Source organism: Scyliorhinus canicula, chromosome 4 (assembly GCF_902713615.1).
Source record: "Scyliorhinus canicula chromosome 4, sScyCan1.1, whole genome shotgun sequence".
Lineage (NCBI taxonomy): Eukaryota > Metazoa > Chordata > Chondrichthyes > Carcharhiniformes > Scyliorhinidae > Scyliorhinus > Scyliorhinus canicula.
Window position 1 is genome coordinate 128,407,403 of NC_052149.1, and position 16,493 is coordinate 128,423,895.

Consider the following 16,493-nt stretch of genomic DNA (forward strand, 5'->3'; position numbering starts at 1 on the left):
ATTGCTAGGGAGGTAGGATAATATGGCATTCAGCTATATGTGCCATTCAGTCCAGCGGGACCAGAGAATCCCACTCCCGTGAATGGACGCAGGATGCTGCCCTTTAACTGTTGTCTCTCCACAGATGCTGCCAGACCCACTGAGATTTTCCAGCATTTTGTGTTGTTGATTCAGATTCCAGCATCCGCAGTCATCTGCTTTTACTCCAGGAGTTCCAGCGGCTGCTCTGGGTCCAGGAACTAACACTGGAGACTGATGGCCTTCAGGTCGGCTGATCTGGGCCCTGCCTCTGTGCTGACATTCACCATCTGCGCTGGCAGGGTGAGAATGTGAGAAGTGGCTGAGAATATGAAGGGGCTGACGATTCAGCACTGTCGAGGAGAGGGGAGAAAAACTGCAAAAGCAAACACAAGGGAATACCCAATGACTGTACAGTCACATGCCCCCTTATGGGGGAGGAGCTAGGACTCGGGCCGCGCAGTCTAAAAATGAGGTGTCTCCCATTTAAGGCTGAGATGAAGAGAACGGTTTTCCCTCAGATGGTCGTTAGTCGGCAGAATTCTTTTGCCCAAAGAACAGTGGCGGTCGGCTCATTATTACATACTCAAGGCGGAGATAGATTTCTGATCCTGAAGGGAGCAAAAGGTTCTTGGGGCGGGAGGGGTCGGGAAGAAGCAGAAAGGTGGAACTGAGGCCATTGTATGTTCCTGCTGCGATGTCCCATGAAAGCTGCTCATCTCTAATATCCTTAGAACCTACCTAAGGTACAAGGCTTATACTTATAAAAGTTCATCATTCCATGTGTTAATCATCACACTCCCCACTTTTAAAGATCAGCACATCAGAGTCCCTAAATCTGCTGCTGTGAAGTTTTACCATTTGGTGCATATTTCCTCTCCTTGTTCCAAAATGGATTGGCCTCACATTTCTTTGCATTAACCATCACCCAACAGAAACGACTAACCTGTCCGAGTTACCTTGAAGTTGCTTACTCTTCATTGTCAAACACACAATCACTATTTCTCGTCAGGTACATATTTTGAATCTAGGCCCCGTGTCATAAATATTAAGAACAGCACAACGCTAAAACTGACCTCTGCAAACACCGCCGTTTATATGCCTCCCACCTCTAAACTATCCATAAACCGCCAATCTGTTTACTGTTCATTCGCCAACTCTCTGCCAGTACAGGGCAGTGTGGTGGCACAGTGGTTAGCACTGCTGCCTCACAGTGCCAGGTACCCGGTTTTGATTCTGACCGTGGTTGACTTTGTGTGGAGTTTGCACATTCTCGCTGCGTCTGCATGAGTTTCCTCTGGGTGCTCCGGTTTCCTCCTATAGTCCAAAGATGTGAAGGTTAGGTGGATTGACCAAGACCACAGAAAATACCCCAAATTAACCCCTATTGATCGCACTGCCATCTAAGATGGGAAAGAACCAGTGCCCAGCTGAAAAGCCAGCAGAGAGGAGGTGATAAGACACCTCAGCCTCGAAACAGGGAAGCACACGTAGCACAGAACCGGCGAGGGTCGACCCCGCAGATTTCCCAGCGCAGACCCGGGTGCCGATGGAACAAATTAAGTACTTTATCACATCTGAGCTCCAGAGGAAATGAAAAAAAGCCTCTTGGCAGTCATCGGGGCAGCAGTGGAGGTCGCAACAGCCCCCATAATGGAGGCAATAGACAAAATGGAATTTGGAGTCGAGAACTAGAGGGCATAGGTTTAAGGTGAGAGATGCAAAAGAGACCAGAGAGGAAATTTCTTCACACAGAGGGTGGTGAGCATCTGGAATGAGCTGCCAGAGGCAGTGACAGAGGCGGGTACAATTTGTTCCTTTAAAAACAGTTAGACAGTTACATGGGCAGGGTGGGACTAGCTTAGTGATAGAAACTGGGCGACATAGACAAGCTGGGCCGAAGGGCCTGTTTCCATGCTGTAAACATCTATGTCTATGAATGGAGTCTAGAAGCCCAAAAGTCAACGATACATGACCACGTAAAAGCCGCTACGGACCAAGGGGACCAGATTACGACACTCGAGACTGAGGTGGCGAAGCTGGTCAAGCCCCAGAGGGGGTTGAAGGACAAAGTCGACGACCAAGAAAACTGGTCGCGTCGACAAAACGGTAGGATCATGGGGCAGCCGGAGGGAACAGAGGGGGAGAAACCTCACAGAATATATAGCAGAGATGTTGGGGAAGCTGGTCCACAAGGAGGGCTTTTCTAAGCCCCCAGAGGTTGACCGTGTCCACAGATCCCTCCGGCGGCGGCCCAGGGCTGGGGAACAACCGTGAACGATAATTATAAAGCTCCACAGATACCAGTACAAAGAGCGGATCCTGAGGTGGGCAAAGAGTGCGATGGGGTGCAAGTGAGAAAGACATTCCATCTGCTTGCACCTGTACATTGATGCTGACCTGGCCAAGCGTGGGGTAGACTTCATCGGGGCCAAATCCATGCTTGACAAAAGTGGGGTGCAATTTGGCATGCTCTATCCTGCCAAACAGTGGGCCACTTTAATGCGCAAAGAATTATACAAGTGGCACCTCGCCGGCCTGGTGGAAGAGGTGAAGGGACACCTGCAAAGATGGGACTCTCTCCCACTTCCGTGAGTAGGAACAAGACAGGAGCGAGGGGAAGAATCCCTAGGATTCAAAAGACCATCTTATAGTGAGGGTGGGCGGCACGTGGGAAGCCTGGCCCTACCCAACTCTGGGTGACAAATGCAGAGAGGGTGAGGGAGTGGTTGAAGGAGCCGGAGGCAGACTGGGACTGAATGGACGAAGCCTCCTGCATGAGGACGTCCCACCGGGCACTGGTCATCATCTCATTCCCAGCCGCTCCGCACACACTCCAGGAGCCCGATGGTAGTGGCCACACTAAAGACCTGGAACCAGTTCAGGTGCCACTTCAAGCTTGGTGGTATGCCGATAGAGACCCTTATCCGTAACAACCATAGGTTCACATCGGCAAAGATGGACGCACATTTGGGAATGGAGGGATGACAGAGGGCCACTAAGAGTAAAGGACATGTATGTAGACGGTAGACCAGTGACCCTGGGGAACATTTGGAGAAACTCCAATTCCCAAAAAGGAACAAGCTCATATCTGCAACTGCGTGACTTTCTTTGCAAGGAGACAAGAATGTTCCCCCAGCTACCTGGATGCAATGGTAGGGCTGGACTGGTGGGGGACGACAAGTGTAGCGACATTTAAAGACAATTTATAGAAAAGGTCAAAACCCCAGTGGACAAGACCAGACAGAAATGGGGGGAGGTTATGGACATGGAGATAGGGGGCGTAGCCTGATGCAACTCAAGGTGGTGCATAAAGCACACCTTACTAAGACATGCAGGAACGGGTTCTTCCCGGAGGTGGAGGATAAGTGCGAGCGGTGTCATGGGGACCCAGCCACCATACCCACATGTTCTGGTCCTGCCCCAGACTCGGGGATTTCTAGACGGCCTTTTTTGAGGCCATGTCCAAGGTTGTGGGTCTAGATGGAGCTGTGCCCATCTGTCTTCGGGGTGTCAGAGCATCCAGAGCTCTGGACAGGAAAGGGAGCGGATGTCCTGGCCTGCACCTTACTGATCGCCATGGGGAGACTTTTGCTAGGCTGGAAGTTGGTAGCACCACCTTCAGCCTAGGAGTGGCTCTCAGACCTGGCTGGGTTCCTGAAATTAGAAAAAGATAAAATTCTCGATCGGGGGTCTGAGGGGAAATTTCACGACACTGGGACAGAACGGAGCTAGTGGGCAGAAGATGAGAGACGGGGAAGGAGGCCATTAGCCGGGAGAGGGGGAGAACACCACACAGACCCCCCCTCCCCCCCACCCAGCACATGTAAAACCGGAGAGGTGGAGTTTCCTAACCTCCCTTGAGAACACAAAAGGGCAACAGGGTTTCCCCCATCAGAAACTGTGCACATATAAAGAATGTCAAGAGTTCTGGCATGGACTGTAAATAAAAATGTAAACAACAGAATGTAAGCACGGGAACCATGGTCACCGGTAAAGTGACAACTGTTTGTGCAGATGCATACGCAATGTATATGCCTAGTTTCTTCGTTTATGTATTTGCCAATGGTGCCGTTTTGTTTTATGTATACAAATCTTTTTACCAAATGTTAAAATTCCAATAAAAATATTTTTCAAAACAGAATCTCACAGAACAGACCGACAGCAGCAGAAACCCTGTCACGATCAGGGAACACGGAAACAAATAGCTCAAGGCAGACTCAAAGTTTGACATTCAAAACTTACCCTGTAAGGTGGCCTCATCTGGTTGGGATGAGGGCTCACGGTGTAGTAGTTTTCAGGAACATAGCGTTCTCTGGGCTCTGTGATGTAGTTGGCGACTGCAGATGGCATATCGACTGGTATGGGGCTGTTTCGCATGTCCTCCCGCGTATAGGACTGTGGAGGGTGGTACACCCGCCGACCACCGTAATGCGCCGGGTACATTCCTGACACCGGCTGTGCCAGTGGGTACTGCTGAGGGCTGGAGTACTGAGAACTTCCCATCCTCTCTGAAATGTAGGCTGGGTAATGGTCCTGGTACTGAAGAGTGGAAGGGGGCATTGGAGCTTCTGCAACGTTGTTAGCCCGTCTATACTGTGGCACGTATGGAGTCACAGATCCTGAAGAGTGGTGAGGATAGTAAAGGTCTGAAAAAACAGAAAGAGATTTCAGCAAAACGTACAACCTGACAATAGTTTACAACACACACATGGATATTGTCAGGACTGATTGATACCAAAGAGTGGCTGAAATCTAACTGAGGGTTTCAGCAGGTTTACACACAGAAAGAAACACCCGAGTTTATATAGCGTCTTCTATAACCTCAGAACATCGCTGAGCACTTTCCAGCCAATTATGTATTTTTGAAGTGCGATTCCTGGAAATACTTCAGAGCTGTAGGACATTCCTCCGGGGAAAGGTGAACAGCCAGAGGTTCTGGTCCAGATTGGTACTAATGATTACGTAGGAAGGGGGAATATGGTCCTGCAATCAGAATTTAGGGAGCTTGGTTGCAAATGAGCAAGCAAGACCTAAAATGTAGTAATCTCCAGATTACCACCAATGCCATGTGCAAGTGACAACAGAAATAGGAGGATAAGGCAGAAGAATGCATGGCTAGAAAGATGGAGGGAGGGTTTAAGATTCCTTGAACACTGGGACTGGTGCTGGGGGAGATGGCACCTGTAAAAGCCGAACTGGTTGCACCGGAATACAGCTGGGATTGAGTTCATAGCGGGACGTTTTGGGAGTGTTGTTGGGAGGGCTTTAACTCGGTAGGGGTGTGGAAACCAAGAGAAAATATAGAAAAGAAATACCCAGATGCACAAAATACTGGGAGAGACAGATGGCACTAGCATAGAGAATAGCAAGTTAATAGGTGGAGTCGAAGTAAGGGAGAAAGTAATGACGTCTAAATCAAGGGTACTATGCCGTGTGTGAATACGCGGAGTATCGGGAATAATATTAGGGAGTTACAGGCGCAGATTGCAATGTTGAAATATGATGTTGTGGCGATAATAGAGACCAAGGAAGGGCGAGACTGGGTGCTAAACATTCATGGCTACAGGATATTCAGAAAACATAGGAAAGGAAAGAAAGGGGGGGGGGGGGGGGGGGGGGGGCGGTATTGGGCAAGGAGAGCATTGCAGTGCTGGAGAAAGTGGAGGTCCCAGAGGGTTCAAGGACAGAATCTATTTGGCTGGAGCTAAGGAACGAAAATGGAGCAATTACATTGCTCAGTGCCGTCATAGACCATCAACTAGTGAGGAGGATGTAGGAGAACAAATGTGCAGGGAAATTACAGAGAGATGCAAACATTATTGTGCGGTGATAATGGGGGACTTTAATTACCCGAATGTAGACTGGGACAGTGGTATTGTAAAGGGCGGAGAGAGGCAAATATTCCTAGATTGTGTTCAGGAAACGTTTCTACAGCAGTTTGTGTTGTCCAACAAGACAGGATGCATTGTTGGAGCTGGTTCTTGGAAATGAGGAAGTAGATCAAGTGTCAGTGGGGGAACATTTAGGAAGCAATGACCAATGTTTTGCAAGATTTCGGATGGTAATAGATAATACAAAGGATATCTAGAATAAAAATAGTTAACTGGGGGAGAGCCGACTTCAATGGGGCAAGAATGGAGCTTGGCCAGATAGACTGGAATGAAGTGGTGCCGATAAAAACTACAGCTACTTTCAAAAGAGAAATGACCCGGAAAGTCAAGAAATATTCCTTAAAAGGGAAAGGTAGGGAAACAAATAGAGAGCTCCCTGGATGAAAAAGGAGATAAAAAGTAAGCAAAAGAAGACAAAGTGTGCTTATGACGGATATCAGGTAGAAAATACGCTTGAGAACCAAGAGGAATAGTGAAGATTCAGAGGGTTGAAAAGCACATTAGAGCAGTGTTCTTGGGCGGGTGTCGGCAGTGTTGCGGAGCTGTTGTCCGCGGCGCTCGTGATCGCGCAAATCCCCGTGCAGCAGCCGGCTTTTCATAAAGCCGGCTGCAAGTGGCCTTTAAATTGACCGCGAACATGTAAAAACAATTCAGCCGCATTGCGGCCGACCTTTTTTTAAAAAAACGGTCGCAGCTTAATCTCTCACTTGTGCATGCACCATTTATCATTTCACTTCATTGTTCCTTGATTACCTGGAGTAATTTTAAAAGGTGCAATGAAGTAAGTAGTTTATGTGTGTAATGTCCCTGTCTCCATCTATATTAGAATAAAAGGAATGCAAATCATGATTAGTTATACTCATTCTTGCATTACCTTTTTCACAGTGGTATTTCCATGCTCATCTGTGTTCTGTTCCTCTGTAACCGTTTTTTATTCATTTAATTTTTATTTTTTTCATTTTATTTTTTTACAAGTTCGGTGGGGGGGTTATTCATTTATTTTATTAATTTAATCTTTATTTTTTTCATTTATTTTATTCATTTTTTTTACAAGTTCGGGGGTATTTATTTAGATAGATAGATAGATAGAGAAATACAGCACAGAACAGGCCCTTCGGCCCACGATGTTGCGCCGAACTTTTGTCCTTGGTTAATCATAGAATTTTGGACAATTTTTCATGGCCAATCCACCCAACCTGCACATCTTTGGACTGTGGGAGGAAACCGGAGTACCCAGAGGAAACCCACGCAGTCACGGGGAGGATGTGCAGACTCCACACAGACAGTGACCCAAGTCGAAATCGAACTTGGGACCCTGGAGCTGTGAAGCAATTATGCTATCCACAATGCTACCGTGCTGCCCTTAAGAAGTTAACCTACACTCCATTATTCTACCCTAATCCAAGTACCTATCCAATAGCCGCTTGAAGGTCCCTAACTTTTCCGACTCAACTACTACCACAGGCAGTGCATTCCATGCCCCCACTACTTCTCTGTTTCTCTGAGAAGAAACTTCTCTGTTTCTTCTCTGCTAATTGTGTTCGGGGCCTCACGGTAGCATGGTGGTTAGCATCAATGCTTCACAGCTCCAGGGTCCCAGGTTCGATTCCCTGCTGGGTCACTGTCTGTGTGGAGTCTGCACGTCCTCCCCGTGTGTGCGTGGGTTTCCTCCGGGTGCTCTGGTTTCCTCCCACAGTCCAAAGATGTGCGGGTTAGGTGGATTGGCCAAGCTAAATTGCCCATAGTGTAAGGTTAATGGGGGGATTGTTGGGTTACGGGTATGTGGGTTTAAGTAGGGTGATCATTGCTCGGCACAACATTGAGGGCCGAAGGGCCTGTTCTGTGCTGCACTGTTCTATGCTCTATGTTCTACTCTCTGGGTAAAGAACCTACCTCTGACATCCCCTCTATATCTTCCACCATTTATCTTAAATTTATGTCCCCTTGTAATGGTGTGTTCCACCCGGGGAAAAAGTCTCTGACTGTCTACTCTATCTATTCCCCTGATCATCTTATAAACCTCTATCAAGTCGCCCCTCATCCTTCTCCGTTCTAATGAGAAAAGGCCTAGCACCCTCAACCTTTCCTCGTATGACCTACTCTCCATTCCAGGCAACATCCTGGTAAATCTCCTTTGCACCTTTTCCAAAGCTTCCACATCCTTCCTAAAATGAGGTGACCAGAACTGCACACAGTACTCCAAATGTGGCCTGACCAAGGTTTTGTACAGCTGCATCATCACCTCACGGCTCTTAAATTCAACCCCTCTGCTAATGAACGCTAGCACACCATATGCCTTCTTCACAGCTCTATCCACTTGAGTGGCAACTTTCAAAGAACTATGAACAGAGACCCCAAGATCTCTCTGCTCCTCCACATTGCCAAGAACCCTACCATTAACCCTGTATTCCGCATTCATATTTGTCCTTCCAAAATGGACAACCTCACACTTGTCAGGGTTAAACTCCATCTGCCACTTCGCAGCCCAGGTCTGCATTCTATCTATGTCTCTTTGAAGCCGACAACAGCCCTCCTCACTATCCACAACTCCACCAATCTTCGTATCATCTGCAAATTTACTGACCCACCCTTCAACTCCCTCATCCAAGTCGTTAATGAAAATCACAAACAGCAGAGGACCCAGAACTGATCCCTGCGGTACGCCACTGATAACTGGGCTCCAGGCTGAACATTTGCCATCCACCACCACTCTCTGTCTTCTATCGGTTAGCCAGTTTGTTATCCAACTGGCCAAATTTCCCACTATCCCATGCCTCCTTACTTTCTGCATAAGCCTACCATGGGGAACCTTATCAAATGCCTTACTAAAATCCATGTACACTACATCCACTGCTTTACCTTCATCCACATGCTTGGTCACCTCCTCAAAGAATTCAATAAGACTTGTAAGGCAAGACCTACCCCTCACAAATCCGTGCTGACTATCCCTAATCAAGCAATGCCTTTCCTGATGCTCAGAAATCCTATCCCTCAGTACCCTTTCCATTACTTTGCCTACCACCGAAGTAAGACTAACTGGCCTGTAATTCCCAGGGTTATCCCTATTCCCTTTTTTGAACAGGGGCACGACATTCGCCACTCTCCAATCCTCTGGTACCACCCCTGTTGACAGCGAGGACGAAAAGATCATTGCCAACGGCTCTGCAATTTCATTTCTTGCTTCCCATAGAATCCTTGGATATATCCCGTCAGGCCCGGGGGACTTGTCTATCCTCAAGTTTTTCAAAACGCGCAACACATCTTCCTTCCTGACAAGTATCTCCTCAAGCTTATCAGTCTGCTTCACGCTGTCCTCTCCAACAATATGGCCCTTCTCGTTTGTAAATACTGAAGAAAAATACTTGTTCAAGACCTCTCCTATCTCTTCAGACTCAATACACAATCTCCCGCTACTGTCCTTAATCGGACCTACCCTCGCTCTAGTCATTCTCATATTTCTCACATATGTGTAAAAGGCCTTGGGGTTTTCCTTGATCCTACCCGCCAAAGATTTTTCATGCCCTCTCTTAGCTCTCCTAATCCCTTTCTTCAGTTCCTTCCTGGCTATCTTGTATCCCTCCAGCGCCCTGTCTGAACCTTGTTTCTTCAGCCTTACATAAGTCTCCTTCTTCCTCTTAACAAGACATTCAACCTCCCTTGTCAACCATGGTTCCCTCACTCGACCATCTCTTCCCTGCCTGACAGGGACATACATATCAAAGACACGCAGTGAAAAGTGAACAAGTTCCACATTTCACTTGTGTCCTTCCCTGACAGCCTATGTTCCCAACTTCAGCACTTCAATTCTTGTCTGACAGCATTGTATTTACCCTTCCCCCAATTATAAACCTTGCCCTGTTGTTCGCACCTATCCCTCTCCATTACTAAAGTGAAAGTCACAGAATTGTGGTCACTACCTCCAAAATGCTCCCCCACTAACAAATCTATCACCTGCCCTGGTTCATTACCAAGTACTAAATCCAATATGGCCTCCCCTCTGGTCGGACAATCTACATACTGTGTTAGAAAAGCTTCCTGGACACACTGCACAAACACCAGCCCATCCAAACTACTACTACTAAAGAGTTTCCACTCAATGTTTGGGAAGTTGAAGTCACCCATGACTACTACCTGTGACTTCTGCACCTTTCCAAAATCTGTTTCCCAATCTGTTCCTCCACATCTCTGCTGCTATTGGGGGGCCTATAGAAAACTCCCAACAAGGTGACTGCTCCTTTCCTATTTCTAACTTCAACCCATATTACCTCAGTAGGCAGATCCCCCTCGAACGAATTTAATAAAATTTTACGGAAGAAATGCAGAACTTTGGACAGATGGAGACTCCATACTTTCTGACACCGGAAGGCTTCACCTTCATCCAACAGGTTCCATTAGTGGAGCGTGTACGAGGGCCAAAGGGACCCAAAACCATTTTCTCCATTTTTATCAGCAGAAAACAAGGTCAGAGAAAATGGTGGGTCGCTCAGGTCGGCCGGTGTAGGTCACAAAGGTCAGCCGGCGTGGGTCGCAAAGGTCGGCCGGGTTGGGTCCCGACCGTTGGCCGGTTGGTAAAAATGGGTCCCCGGAAATAAAGTTTGAAGAACACTGCATTAGAGAAATGAAAAGGAATTATCAGAAAAGTCTGACAGCCAACATAAAGGGGAACCCCAGGGACTTCTTCAGCAACGTAAATCGTAAAAGAATGGTAAAAGGAGGAGTAGGGGTGGTTAAGGGCCTAAAAGGAGAGTTACACATGGAAGTATTAAATTAAATACTTTGCAACCGTCTTTACCAAGGAGGTTGTGCCCAGGCCACAATGACAGAAGGGGTCAAAATTGATAAGGAAGGGGGCAGCAAGGTGGTGCAGTGGTTAGCACTGCAGTCTCACGGCACCAAGATCCCAGGTTCGATCCCGGCTCTGTGTCACTGTCCATGTGGAGTTTGCACATTCTCCCCATGTTTGCGTGGGTTTCGCCCGCCAACACAAAGATGGATTGGACACGCTAAATTGCCCCTTAATTGGAAAAAATGAATTGGGTACTCTAAATGTTTTAAAAAATTGATAAGGAAGGAATGTTTAATAAATCGACTGCCGAAGATGAAAGTTGGCAAGGCATCGGGACCAGATGAAATACGTCCAAGAATATTGAAGGAAGTGCGAATGGAAATTGCTGGAAGGCTGGCCTTAACCTTCTAGTCTTCTCTAGACTCAGGGGCGGTGCCAGAGGACTGCTGAATTGAAAATGCTGAGCCCTTGTTCAAAAAAAGGTTGTAAGGATAAACCCAGAAATTACAGACCAGTCAGTTTAACATCATTTTACATGTGGAAGCTTCCCGAAACATTTATTTGGGATAGAATTGTAGTCACGTGGAAAAAAGCAGGTTGATTAAAACGAGCCAGCATGGATGCCTGAAGGAGAAATCATGTTTAACTAACTTGCTGCGGATTTGTGAGGAGGTAGCATCAAGTGTTAATGAGGATATTGATGCGGTATACATGGACTTTCAGAAGGTATTCAATACAGTGCCACAGACAGATGAGAAAAGTTATAGCTCATGGAAAAAAAGAACAGTAGCAACGTGGATACTAAATTGGCTGAAAAATGGAAGCAGAGAGTAATGGTCAATGGATATTTTCAGGCTGGAGGAAGGTTTGTAGCGGTGTTCCTCAGGGGTTAGTATTCCTCAGGGGCCAGTATTGAGACCCTTGTTTTTCCTGATTTATATTAATGATCTAGATCTTGGTGTGCAGGGGACAATTGCAAAATTTACAGACGACACAAAATTTGGAAGCATTTTGTAAGTTGTGAAGAGGACAGTGTAGAACTTCAAAAGGGCAGAGATAACTTGATAGAGTGGGCAGATAGACGACAGATGAGGTTCAATGTGGAGAAGTGTGAGGTGATGCATTTTGGTAAGAAGAACATGGAGCGACGATATAAAATAAAGGGGAGCAGGAATTTCATGCATGAAGAGTCTATATGTGGAGAGATCATGGAAGGCGGCAGGCCAGGTGGAGAGATCAGTTAATAAAGGCGACAGATTATTATTAGGGACAGAGTACAGGAGCAAAGAGGTTATGCTGAATTTATACAAGACACTAGTTAGACCTCAGCTGGAATATTGTGTACAATTCTGGGTACCACACTATAGGAATGATGTGAGTGCATTGAAGAGAGTGCAGGAAATGTTCACAAGAATGGTTCCAGGGATGAGATGGTTCCAGGGATGAGAAATTTCAGTTATGAGAATTATTTGGAGAGGTTGGGACAGTTGTTCTTCGAGAGAAGAGGCTAAGAGGAGAATGATAAAGAAGAATGATAAAGATGTTCAAAATCATGAGAGGGCTGGACAGAGTAGATAGGGAGAAACTGTTCCCCTCGTAAAAGGATCAAAAACAAGAGGGCACAGATTTAAAGTGATTTGCAAAAGAAGCAAATGTGGGAAAATACTTTTTCACACAACGGGTGGTTTGGGCCTGGAATGCACTGCCTGGAATGTGTGGTGGAGGCAGGTTCAATCAGGGCAGGCATTCAAGAGGGCATTAGATGATTATTTGAATAGAAACAATGTGCAGGGGTACAGGGAAAAGATAGGGGAATGGCACTAAGCCACGAGTCTCATTTGGAGAGCCAGTGCAGACCCGATGGGTTGATTGGCCTCATTCTGCACGGCGACATTCTGAGATAACACAGCCAATTTGAGTACAGACAGAAATACGGTAATGACCAGATAATGTGCTGTAGTGACGGGATTAATATCAGCCAGCACACCTGCTCATCTTCAAAATGGTATCATGGGATCTTTCGTGTCCACTTGGGAGGGTAGACATAGTTTTGGTCTAAACTCGAAAATCAACACCTCTGGCAGTGCAGCACCCCCTCCAGTGCTGGAGTGTCATTCTAAATTGTTTATGTTAATATTTCATATTACAGATATATCATAGAATAGTAGGTCTCCAGGAGTTATAGGCTGGCATCTAACTGAGACATTTATATATAGAATAATATCTTACATCCAGCTGAGATAGCAGGCAGTACCACAGAGTAATGTCTGACCAACAACACAGCATTTCCAATGGATCTGTGATCTGCCCCGCCTCAAACTGTTTGAATAAACACGCCTCAGTGTTAATGAAGACAGTGGGTGCTGCAAAGTTAAATGATCCACAGGGGAATGGGCGGGGCAAGGTCTGGGAAAGAGGTCATTCTTCACAGGGATGTGATTCTTCACAGGGATCTTCTTGTGATGCAGGGTCGAACTGAGGGATGAGATTCTCTTCCAGAGACTGAGAGACCTGCTCTCGGTTTGTAATCACCCGACTGCAGCACCACCTTGTGGGCACAGCGTAGAACACAGGGGAGCAGCTGTTTTTTGTTGAAAGTTCCGCCACTGAAAAGACATACATCGATACATACATAGCAGATAGGAGCAGGAGGCGGCCTTTTGGCCCTTCGACCCTATTTATCACGATCATGGTTGATCATCCAACTCAATAGCCTAATCCTGCTTTCTCCCCATAGCCTTTGATCCCATTCTCCCCAAGTGCTATATCTAGCCGCCACTTGAATATTGATACATAGAAGATAGGAGCAGGAGGCCTTTTGGCCCTTTGAGACTGCTCCGAACTTTCTACAGTCCCTCCCTCTGGCACCCTCCAGAAAATAGATCCTCTCCCACTGCCCACTTCCCAAATATCAGTGTGATCATCTGCTGCTACCAGCCTCCTGATCCAGGTTCCCAGCAAGTCACATTTGTGTCAGCCATGATCCTATGGAATGGTGGAACAGGCTCGAGAAGCCAAATGGCCTACTCCTATTCCTAATGGTTTTATGGCACCATGCAAGTGCCAGGCATCTCCAACAAGAGACAATCGCCTCTTGACATTCAATGGCATTACCATCGCTGAATCCCCTACTATCAACATCCTGGACAAGCCACATTAATAATGTGGCTACCAAAGAAGGTCAAAGTCTAGGAATCTCGTGACGAGTAACTCACAGTGGCAGCCGTGAGTATCATCTACAAGATGCACTGGAGGAACTCATTAAGGCTCCTTCGACAGCACCTTTCGAATTCTCAAGACCTACCACCAAGGACAAGGGCAGCAGATACCTGGGAACACCACCACTGCAAGTCATCATGACTTGGAAATATGTTGCTGTTCCTTCACTGTCACTGGGTGAAAATGATAAAATGATAAGCTTCAGCAACAGAAGTAAGCCAATCGGCCTATCGAGTCTGCTCCACCATTCAATGAGGCCATGACTGATCTGATATGGTAATCCTGGAACTGCTCCCTAACAGCATGGTGGATGTACCTAAACCCCAGGACTGCAGTGGTTCAAGAAGGCAGCAAACCCCCACCTTCTCAAGGCCAACTAGGGATGGGCAATAAAAATGCTGGTCGAGCCAGGCACACCCACACCCCGGATAACACACAGTAATCGCAATCACCTTATCCAGGAATGATTTATCTATTATCTCAAGGATGTTTTACTTAACTTTTCTCTCAGCCTTTCCTGCTCCAGGCAAACAATCCCCGATTCCTCATGGATCAGATGTCGCTGTTAAATTGTCCTTCTCTGCACTGCCATGGAGATCCTTGTTGTGGTAACCAGAATTCCCGAGGTGTCTCGCATGGACTTGTTACCTACCTTTAGCTATCGGGGAGCACACCAAAGAGCTGGTGGGTTTTGGGTGCTCCTCCCACATCAGGCACTCTTGTTTTCAGCGAAATCTTGGTCAGTGGCCCTTGCCCATTGATAGTCAACGCTGAATTCACAAGGGATCGACTACTTACTTGGTGGATACTGTGCTGCCTCGTAGGAAGCAGCAGAGGTTCGCGGGTCCTGGTAGTACACGTCTGGCTGCTGAGTGGGTGGGTACATCTGCGATCCCCGCGGCACCATCTGAATTGGCTTGGGGACTGGCATGGGTGGCAGCTCAGCGCTGATTCGGGGTGGCACAGAGAGAGCGTTGAGGGGCAAGGCACCAAGAGAGTTCTTCTGGGGCATCTCCATCCTGCTGAAGGATAGGGGAGAGAAAGTGTTAGTTTGAGGCAACCTCGAGAGATCCGCTTACACATGAGTGAGGGCAGAAGGAAACTGCTCATGATCTGCCCCTCACTTACCTCCCTTTGCTCCATATCTCGTCACACACACACACACACACACACACCACACACACACACACACACACACACACGGATATTGGTGAGCCTATCTTTGTCAGAACCTGAATGTAGTTCCTTTCCCAGATCTCAGAATAGTTTATACTCATTTTAGTTCATTTCTTTAACCAGAGTCTGCAGTTCCACAAATAAAGCAGCCATGGACTGTCAGCTTCTCATGCACAGGGAGACTACTGTGACCAGGGCCTTGTTGTGACTTGTGTGCTCAGCAGATACTGTTGATTTGGGGTGTTGAGGTTGTCTTTATATCATTAGGAGGGGGTTTGGGGAAATGTTCTTTAAAGAAGGTAATATTTGGGAGGTGAAGAAATGGCACATCAAAGAGTTTTAGATTGTTAAGGCTTTGGAGTTATGGAGATAGTTTGCGATGGATCAGAGGCTGACATCTGTGCAACTACCTCATATGTTACCCGTGGTAACTGCTGTTGACCACTCCAGTTGCAACTAGATATCTAACTCTGACGGTACGGGGGAGGCCATCTTGGGATTTGGGGCTTGTACAGTGCGAGAGCTTTGGCAGAGATTTTTCTTGGTCTCGAATGTTTTCCCTTGTTTTTGGGTGATTGCTGGCAAGGACACCCATTACTGCTCACCATTAGCTGAAACTTAAACAAAAGATGACTTGCATTTCTATAGCACCTTTCACAACAGACACGGAGAATGAATCACAGAGTTACGGTACAGAAAGAGGCCATTTGGCCCATTGTATCTGCACACTGGCTCCCCAGATGAGCATTATGACTTAGTGCCATTCCCCTGGCTTTTCCCCGTATCTCTGCACATTGTTTATATTCAAATAATCATCCAATGCCCTCTTGAATGCTTCGATTAAACCTGCCTCCAACATGTGCTCAGGCAGTGCATTCCAAACCCAAGCCACTCGCTGTGTGAAAAAGTTTTTCATCACGTCACATTTACTTCTTTTGCAAATCATCTTAAATCTGTGCCCTCTTGTTCTTGATCCCTTTACGAATGAGAACAGTCTCTCTATCTACTCTGCCCAGCCCGCTCATGATTTTGATTATCTCTATCAAATCTCCTCTCGGCCTTCTTCTCTCCAGGGAGAACAGTCCCAATCACTCCAATCTATCCTCATAACTGAAGTTTCTCATCCCTGGACCTCAGGACGTCAATAGATACGGATTGGTGGGTAAATACTGACCAGGATACCAGAGAGAACGCCCCTGTTCTTCTTCTAAATAATACCAAGTGATCTATTATCCAGAGATGGTGTTGGTGGGTCTTCAGCTCAAAACATTGCAGTCCTTGCGGCGATGTGCTCATTATTAAACTTCAGAGCAATTGTTTATAGCAAAACCACTTTAGAAGTCATGAAGAAGTAACCAGAGAGTGTGGGACTGCAGTCTCAGGAATAGCTGACCATGTAT

The 16,493-nt window shown here is 46.8% G+C and overlaps 1 protein-coding gene across 1 annotated transcript in view; it reads right to left on the reverse strand.

The window, feature by feature from the left end:
• LOC119964245 (roquin-1-like) overlaps nt 1–16,493 on the reverse strand; it is a 215,959-nt gene that overhangs the window by 47,587 nt on the left and 151,879 nt on the right. The window contains exons 12-13 of the mRNA XM_038793525.1: nt 14,716–14,939; nt 4,264–4,667 (exon numbers count right to left, since the gene is read on the reverse strand). Coding sequence (XP_038649453.1) covers nt 4,264–4,667; nt 14,716–14,939 — 628 coding nt within the window. The remainder of the gene's footprint in view (nt 1–4,263; nt 4,668–14,715; nt 14,940–16,493) is intronic.